General features: G+C 47.4%; 1 protein-coding gene across 1 annotated transcript in view; it reads right to left on the bottom strand.

Annotated features, from left to right (window-relative positions):
- Positions 1-10,000, bottom strand: part of LOC134075217 (neuropilin-1a-like) — a 40,335-nt gene that overhangs the window by 12,742 nt on the left and 17,593 nt on the right. Inside the window, 4 exon segments of the mRNA XM_062530752.1 lie at positions 215-359; positions 2,282-2,625; positions 4,483-4,627; positions 4,952-5,107. Of these exon segments, the coding sequence (XP_062386736.1) occupies positions 215-359; positions 2,282-2,625; positions 4,483-4,627; positions 4,952-5,107 (790 nt within the window).

Genomic DNA, 10,000 nt, shown 5'->3' with positions numbered 1-10,000 from the left:
TTATAAGGTGCTATAAGGTGTTATAAGGTGCTATGAGGTGTTTCAGTATACGGTGCTATAAGGTGCTATAAGGTGTTATAAGGTGCTATGAGGTGTTTCAGTATACGGTGCTATAAGGTGCTACAAGGTGTTATAAGGTATTACAAGGTCCTATGAGGTGTTATAAGGAGTTATAAGGTGCTATAAGGTGCTAAGTGTGCTGCTGATGTCTCACCCTGAGGGTCGCAGCCCAGCACCTCCAGCCTCAGGCCTATGCCGTCAGGGGTGCCACGCTCGGGGTATACCCGCAGGAAACGCATCATCAGTGGCCCCAACTCACGCACTTCCGGGGTATCATGATTCTGGTTCCCTACAAACAGCTGATAGAGGGAGGGAGGGAGGGAGAAAGGGAAAGATGGAGTGATATAGATGGTGAGAGGGAGAGAGAAAGGGAGAAGGTGTGTGATGGAGAGAAACATTTGTCAGGTCATGTTTCGCTTGCTATGTTGAGCTGATCCCCTGTAGGTATTTCATGAACATGCCACTGACCTATTGAACATGCCACTGACCTATTGAACATGCCACTGACCTATTGAACATGCCACTGACCTATTGAACATGCCACTGCACTATTGAACATACCACTGCACTATTGAACATACCACTGACCTATTGAACATGCCACTGACCTATTGAACATGCCACTGACCTATTGAACATGCCACTGACCTATTGAACATGCCACTGACCTATTGAACATGCCACTGCACTATTGAACATACCACTGCACTATTGAACATACCACTGACCTATTGAACATGCCACTGACCTATTGAACATGCCAGTGACCTATTGAACATGCCACTGACCTATTGAACATGCCACTGCACTATTGAACATGCCACTGACCTATTGAACATGCCACTGCACTATTGAACATGCCACTGACCTATTGAACATGCCACTGACCGTGACCTATTGAACATGCCAGTGACCTATTGAACATGCCACTGACCTATTGAACATGCCACTGCACTATTGAACATACCACTGACCTATTGAACATGCCACTGACCTATTGAACATGCCAGTGACCTATTGAACATGCCACTGCACTATTGAACATACCACTGACCTATTGAACATGCCACTGACCTATTGAACATACCACTGACCTATTGAACATGCCACTGACCTATTGAACATGCCACTGACCTATTGAACATGCCAGTGACCTATTGAACATGCCACTGACCTATTGAACATGCCACTGCACTATTGAACATACCACTGACCTATTGAACATGCCACTGACCTATTGGACATACCACTGACCTATTGAACATGCCACTGACCTATTGAACATGCCAGTGACCTATTGAACATGCCACTGCACTATTGAACATGCCACTGACCTATTGAACATGCCACTGACCGTGACCTATTGAACATGCCAGTGACCTATTGAACATGCCACTGACCTATTGAACATGCCACTGCACTATTGAACATACCACTGACCTATTGAACATGCCACTGACCTATTGAACATGCCAGTGACCTATTGAACATGCCACTGCACTATTGAACATACCACTGACCTATTGAACATGCCACTGACCTATTGAACATACCACTGACCTATTGAACATGCCACTGACCTATTGAACATGCCACTGCACTATTGAACATACCACTGACCTATTGAACATGCCACTGACCTATTGAACATGCCGCTGACCTATTGAACATACCACTGACCTATTGAACATGCCACTGCACTATTGAACATACCACTGACCTATTGAACATGCCACTGCACTATTGAACATACCACTGACCTATTGAACATGCCACTGACCTATTCAACATGCCAGTGACCTATTGAACATGCCAGTGACCTATTGAACATGCCACTGACCTATTGAACATGCCACTGACCTATTGAACATGCCACTGCACTATTGAACATGCCACTGCACTATTGAACATGCCACTGACCTATTGAACATACCACTGACCTATTGAACATGCCACTGACCTATTGGACATGCCAGTGACCTATTGAACATGCCACTGCCCTATTGAACATGCCAGTGACCTATTGAACATGCCCCTGACCTATTGAACATGCCACTGACCTATTGAACATGCCACTGACCTATTGAACATGCCACTGCACTATTGAACATGCCCCCCCTGTGCGTGCTGTTCTGCCCCCCCCCCCCCCCCCCACCTGGCTGTGCGAGCTGTTCTGCCCCCCCCCCACCTGGCTGTGCGAGCTGTTCTGCCCCCCCCCCACCTGGCTGTGCGAGCTGTTCTGCTCCAGGATGTGGTTCCAGAGGGTTCCGTCGGTGCTGTGCGTGAGGCGGAACCGTCGGAGGAAGACGGGCTTCTCCTTGAGCCGCCCCCCCTGCATGAGCAGCCCGCTGACGCGCCGCTCCCTCCCCAGGTCCAGCTGCAGGTAGGGCGGCTCTAAGGGGGGGGGGGGGCTCAGGGCGGCGGGCGGCAGCGTCCAGCCGTTACGCCCCGTCATCAGCCGCACTGAGTCCGGCAGCCAGCTCCGCTCCGCCGGGGGCCACACGGAGATCTGGGAGTCCGAGATCTGCCCCGACACCATCCCCAACATGGCCGCGCACGGGGCATCTGTGGAGGGGGGGGGGGGGGGGGGGGGGGAGAGAGAGAAGAGAGTCAGAGATCTGCCCCGACACCATCCCCAATATGGCCGCGCACGGGGCACCTGTGGAGGGGGGGGGGGGGGGTGGGGGGGGGGAGAGAGAAGAGAGTCAGAGATCTGCCCCGACACCATCCCCAATATGGCCGCGCACGGGGCACCTGGGGGGGGGGGGGGGTGGTGGAGAGAAGAGAGTCAGAGATCTGCCCCGACACCATCCCCAATATGGCCGCGCACGGGGCACCTGTGGAGGGGGGGGGGGGGGGTGGGGGGGGGGAGAGAGAAGAGAGTCAGAGATCTGCCCCGACACCATCCCCAATATGGCCGCGCACGGGGCACCTGGGGGGGGGGGGGGGTGGTGGAGAGAAGAGAGTCAGAGATCTGCCCCGACACCATCCCCAACATGGCCGCACACGGGGCATCTGTGGAGGGGGGGGGGGGAGAAGAGAGTCAGAGATCTGCCCTGATACCATCCCCAACATGGCCGCGCACGGGGCATCTGTGGAGGGGGGGGGGGGGGGGGGAGAAGAGAGTCAGAGATCTGCCCCGACACCATCCCCAACATGGCCGCACATGGGGCATCTGGGGGGGCGGGGGTGCTAATTAGGTACAGTGGTACAACCTGTGTAACAATATGTACTACCAACCAGGTACTAGCATTGTACTTGCATTATGTATTTGTGGGTACCTACATATAGTTGTTACATTGTAATACCGAGTGCTTTTACAAAACTTTGCCAATTTGCCCTGGATGGGGTAAATCTGGTAATGATAGATTTGATATACAAACCATTCTTAGCTCTAGTCAAAGAGTAATAAGTGTGTACCAACACAGTGGATATATGTGCTATATAGGGTAATGGCAGACAAGACATCAAAGACACAACATACTGTACATATGTCAGATGTGCGTTAAAGTAATTAACTGGTACACTTCACAGGTTTATTCCACTGTAACAAAGAGTAACAAAGGTGTAGCAGTGCAGCTGTTACATATATCAACTGTGTTGGTACACACTTATTACTCTTTGATATAGTGGCATAGACCCGTAACAAGGTTGTAGCAGCACAGTTGCCCTTTGCCTCTGATGAAAAATGGCAAATTGGCAAAGTTTTGTAAAAGCACTCAGTACTACAATGTAACAACTGTATGTACTGTAGGTACCCACAAATACATACTGTACTGCAAGTACAATGATAGTACCTGGTAGTACATATTGTTACACAGGTTGTACCACTGTACCGAATTAGGTAGGTGCACTGTAAGAGTGACACATTAAAATAAAGTGTTACCCAGTTTGCGTCTTGAGTATATAGATCACACACACACACACACACACACACACACACACACACTGACACTCTGACTAGTGAAATAGGCCCCGCTGGGGGCGGATGAGTGGATCCAGTAGTTGACCTACAGGAAGCAGACAGAGCATTCATTTCCTGTCTATGTCACAGTGTACTCTTAGTCTCACTCAGAGTTGAGCACGCACACACACATATACTAGCACAGTATTTCAGTGGATCTGTGTAGTGTGTGTGTGTGTGTGTGTGTGTGTGTGTATTACCTGACACTCTGCAGCCGTACAGCTCAAAGCGCATGCATATGCCGTTCTCCCAGCTGTGTGTGTGTGTGTGTGTGTGTGTGTGTGTGTGTGTGTGTGTGTGTGTGTGTATCACCTGACACTCTGCAGCCGTACAGCTCAAAGCGCATGCATATGCCGTTCTCCCAGCTGTGTGTGTGTGTGTGTGTGTGTGTGTGTGTGTGTGTGTGTGTGTGTGTGTGCATCTCTGTGTGTGTGTGTGTGTGTGTGTGTGTGTGTTACCTGACACTCTGCATCCGTACAGCTCAAAGCGCATGCATATGCCGTTCTCCCAGCTGACAGGGCGTATGCGCAGGTATCGGGTCAGAGCCGGTTTAGGAAGATAGCTCCGGACCTCGTCCACTGGATTAGCATTCCCCTCGAACACCTACACACACACACACACACACACACACACAGGTATCGGGTCAGAGCCGGTTTAGGAAGATAGCTCCGGACCTCGTCCACTGGATTAGCATTCCCCTCGAACACCTACACACACACACACACACACACACACACACTCATGTCAGTGGCTATAACCTGCACATCGTACGCTAGTAGAACTGCACTGGGCGTTCATCACTAATCTTGCTATAATTGTGTACACTGAATTGTGTACACTGAAGTCACTACAATTGTATACACTGAAGTCATGCAATCATGGCCCTTGCATTCCCACACACACACACACACACACACACACACACACCTTGTGTTTCCCGTCTTCTTTAACTGGAAGCCAGTCCTCTGCATTGGTGCTGAGCTGAACTCTGTAGGTCTTGACGTAGTAGGACTTCCTGGTCTCCTTGGAGATGGCGCCCTGAGTTCCAATGGCAGACACATACTTCAGGAAGCCCAAATCCACCTAGCGCAACACACAAGGCATTTGTTGATCACATTTCATCTCACACACACACACACACACACACACACACACACACACACACACACACACACACACACACACCTAGCGCAACACACAAGGCATTTGTTGATCACATTTCATCTCACACACACACACACACACACACACACACACACACACACACACACCTAGCGCAACACACAAGGCATTTGTTGATCACATTTCATCTCACACACACACACACACACACACACACACACACACAAATGACACATCCACCTAGAGCAACACACAAGGCATTTGTTGATCACCACTGATAAACACTAAACCAGATCCAGCTAGCGCAACACACAAGGCATTTGTTGATCACCACTGACAAACACTAAACCAGATCCACCTAGCGCAACACACAAGGCATCTGTTGATCACCACTGATAAACACTAAACCAGATCCACCTAGCGCAACATACAAGGCATTTGTTGATCACATTTCATCTCACACACACACACACACACACACACACACACACACACACACACAAATGAATGCCATTCCCAATATGATGAAGACAGATTTTTAAATTTGCAGATGACTCAGACATTGCAGACATGATATTGTCTCTTCTGGGTGGAAGCGTGACTGACCACGGACCAGTAGTGGAGGATTTTAAGGATTGGTGCAAGAGCTCTTTTTTAAAACATAAATGTCCCCAAGACTTGTTCAGAAGTTCAGAGTGCAAACAGGTTACCACTGGCTCATATCAACCATCACGGCGCCAATTTTTCAAAATTGCTAAAACACCTTCCACACTCTGTACACACAAACCCCCATTCTCAGCAGTTTATTTTCAATGGATAACACTAAATGCTGAGACACACACGCACACACACACACGCACATACACACACATACACACCTACACCCACACACACACACACACACACACACACACACACACACACACGCGCGCGCACACACACACACACACACACACACACACACACACACACACACACACACACACACACACACACACACACACACACACACACACACACAGTAATGATATGCTTACAAGTGGATACACATACATAAACACATGAATTCACTGTCACACACACACACACACACACACATGCTCACAGACGGACAAACAAACAAATGTAAAAAAGTAAACATTTTAAAGCTAAAGCACAACTAATGATCCACGTCAACTCAGTCACAAGGATGTGTATGTGTGTGTGTGTGTGTGTGTGTGTGTGTTTAGCAGGAATGTGTGTGTGAGAGAGATGGGCTGAGTTTGAATTTGAATTGAATTGGAGCAAGAATGTGTGTGTGGTGTGTGTGTGTGTCTGTGTGTCTGTGTGTGTGTGTGTGTGTGTGTGTGTGTGTGTGTGTGTGTGTGTGTGAGAAAGAGATTGATTGTGAGAGAGAAAGAGAGTTTGTGTTTATCTTCTTGCACTCTGCTCTGCTGTACTGTGTAAAGGTTTCTTTGTTTGTTTGTGTGCGTGTGTGTGTGTGTGTGTGTGTGTGTGTCTCAAAGAGTTCAGATTTAGAAACATGACTTATCAGATCTGTCATGCGTCACAGTGTCTGCTAAAGCCATCAAGCTGATTACATTACTATACTGTCAGAAACACTCACGCACGCACGCACGCACGCACGCACACACACACACATACTGTACACACACACACATTGAGCAACAGAAACAGACAGATATATTGGTAGATGAGAGTGTACAGAGAGAGTGTGTGATATCTATTTGTTGCTATTGTTTATGCTCACAGTTTTTTCCAATTGCCAACTCACTAAAATCACACACATAGCACAATTATTTAAACTGACACACAGAGGGAAAAACCTCTTCTCAAGTCTCCAAAAGTCCAAGCACATTTTCTGCTTTACACACATTTTGCCATTCAAAATGTCACTTTTACTGTAAAATGCACTGAACACGGTTCTCTGCATAAGACACGACAATCTGACATAAAGTCACATGTTTGCCATTTCAAAACAATGTCATTCAAAATGACACTACATGAGCTAATCAATATATGTGCCACCCGGCCAAACACCTCATGGTTAATTTTTACCCCTTCAATCAGGAAGTAATCACTATGAAAAGACGACAACAAAAATGGAAGACATGGTTGTGTATGTGGGGTTAGTGTGTAAGGGGGCAGGTTGTGTATGTGGGGTTAGTGTGTAAGGGGGCAGGTTGTGTATGTGAGGTTAGTGTGTAGGCAGGTTGTGTATGTGGGGTTAGTGTGTAAGGGGGCAGGTTGTGTATGTGGGGTTAGTGTGTAGGGGGCAGGTTGTGTATGTGAGGTTAGTGTGTAGGGGGCAGGTTGTGTATGTGGGGTTAGTGTGTAGGGGGCAGGTTGTGTATGTAGGGTTAGTGTGTAGGGGGCAGGTTGTGTATGTGGGGTTAGTTTGTAGGGGGCAGGTTGTGTATGTGGGGTTAGTGTGTAGGGGGCAGGTTGTGTATGTGGGTGTAAGGGGCAGGATATCCCCCCCTTCAACTCCTGCTGGGACGGTCCCACCAGAGACAATGCAGGGGTCTGCAAATTGTCTTCCAATAAACACACACACACACACACACACACACACACACACACACACACACACACACACACACACACACACACACACAGGTTTTTAATTGCATACACTGAGGACTGAGGAACAGGATGTTCTCCAGTGCGTTCCCAGTGAGCATGCTGTTTGTGTCAAAGGTAAACGTCATGTGCGGCGGTGCTGCTGTAGAGGTTGGCTGTGCACACAGAACAAGTTTCACTGCACAAACCCAACACGTAAAATTCACAGTGCATCATAGTACACTGCAGTGTTTTATTTATGACATCACAAAGGACAATTTCTTAGAGTGATCACAAAGGGTCTGCCATTCCATTCTGATGTCACAATTCAACTGTATGTGAGTGCGTAAGTGAAACTGTCACGTTGTCCTGGCAACGCGATTTCCAGTTCTAAACAAACAAGATGCAAATGGCATTTTCTATTGCCTCACTGTGTTGAAAATAAATTCATTTTAAGTGGTGAAAATCACTACCATGTCGAGACGTTTATGTATTCTTCTGGTGTATTACAGTAAAAGGAAAAGTTCATGCTATCAGGAAAAACAACGTTTATAATGTTACATAAAGTTAGCTAATGGCAACAGATAAACTCAACTCGTAAATGTCAACTCGTAAATTAATTCGCGCAAAAACGTTCCTTTTTCTGTAAAACAATCATCTGGCATAGGATTTCACGTTGTGAATTTGCTTGTTTGTTTAGAACAGAAATTCGGTTGTTACGGAAACATAACATCACACTTACGCACTCTTTTGTATCCAAAGCAAAGTGTACAGTATGTGTTGGACAGGACTAGCTGGGGCACACACACTACTCACTGGCTCTGTTCTCCTTGAGCAGAGTGTACAGTATGTGTTGGACAGGACTAGCTGGGGCACACACACTACTCACTGGCTCTGTTCTCCTTGAGCAGAGTGTACAGTATGTGTTGGACAGGACTAGCTGGGGCACACACACTACTCACTGGCTCTGTTCTCCTTGAGCAGAGTGTACAGTATGTGTTGGACAGGACTAGCTGGGGCACACACACTACTCACTGGCTCTGTTCTCCTTGAGCAGAGTGTACAGTATGTGTTGGACAGGACTAGCTGGGGCACACACACTACTCACTGGCCCTGTTCTCCTTGAGCAGCACATCCAGAACCCTTTGACTTGTGGGAGTGTGTTTCTGTGTGTGTATGAGAATGTTTTTCTATGTGTTTGTGTGAGAGAAATATTTTTATGTGTGAGTTTATGTTTGTAAATGCATTTATATATAAATGTGTTTATTTCGAGGGCTGAGAACCAAAGGGGCGTAAATGACATTTGACCAACTTTACAGGAGAGCCAAAACAAATCTAACTGCTTCTATATATGTTCACAGTTAAAGACCTTTATTTTTTGTTCAATAACTATTTATAAATATTTAATTTCTATAATTTTGTCAGCTAAGAAAGCTCATCAAGAGCTTTCAGGTGATATATATAATTTTGACCAAAATGTCACTTGCACCCCTTTGGTTCTCAGCCCTGGATTTGTGTGCATGTATGTGTGTTTTAGGGTGTGTCTGAGTGTGTTGTCTGTGTATGTGTGTGTGTGCATGTGTGTGTGTGTGAGAGAGAGAGAGAGAGAGAGAGAGAGAGAGAGAGAGTGTGCGTGTTTCTACTCTGAAACGGGCCTCTTCCTGTGCAGGAGCTGCTTGGGAGGTACTGCAGACATTCTTAAGCTCTGCCTCATTGTTCACTTCTTACAAACACACACACACACACACACACACACACACGGCCCTTCTACTGACTAATTGCCATTCCACACGTTCATCATGTAAGACCCACTGGCAGACCATCACTGTCTTTCTGCACATCTCTCTCTCTTTCTCCCTCTCTTCTCTCTCTCCCTTCTCTCTCTTCTTTCTTTCTTCTCTCTTTCTCCATCTCTCTCCCTGTCCCTCTCTCTTTCTCCCTCTCTTCTCTTCTCTCTCTCCCTTCTCTCTCTTCTTTCTCTCTTCTCTCTTTCTCCATCTCTCTCCCTGTCCCTCTCTCTTTCTCCCTCTCTTCTCTTCTCTCTCTCTCTCTCTCTTCTTTCTCTCTTCTCTCTTTCTCCATCTCTCTCCCTGTCCCTCTCTCTTTCTCCCTCTCTTCTCTCTCTCTCCCTTCTCTCTCTTCTTTCTCTCTTCCTCCATCTCTCTCCCTGTCCCTCTCTCTTTCTCCCTCTCTTCTCTCTCTCACTCTCTCTCTCTCTTCTTTCTCTCTTCTCTCTTTCTCCATCTCTCTCCCTGTCCCTCTCTCTTTCTCCCTCTCTTCTCTTCTCTCTCT

The sequence above is a fragment of the Sardina pilchardus genome, chromosome 2, assembly GCF_963854185.1.
Source record: "Sardina pilchardus chromosome 2, fSarPil1.1, whole genome shotgun sequence".
In the NCBI taxonomy this organism is placed as follows: Eukaryota; Metazoa; Chordata; class Actinopteri; order Clupeiformes; family Clupeidae; genus Sardina; species Sardina pilchardus.
The sequence above is the reverse complement of the archived record's forward strand: the minus strand, read 5'-3'. Positions and strand labels throughout refer to the sequence as shown.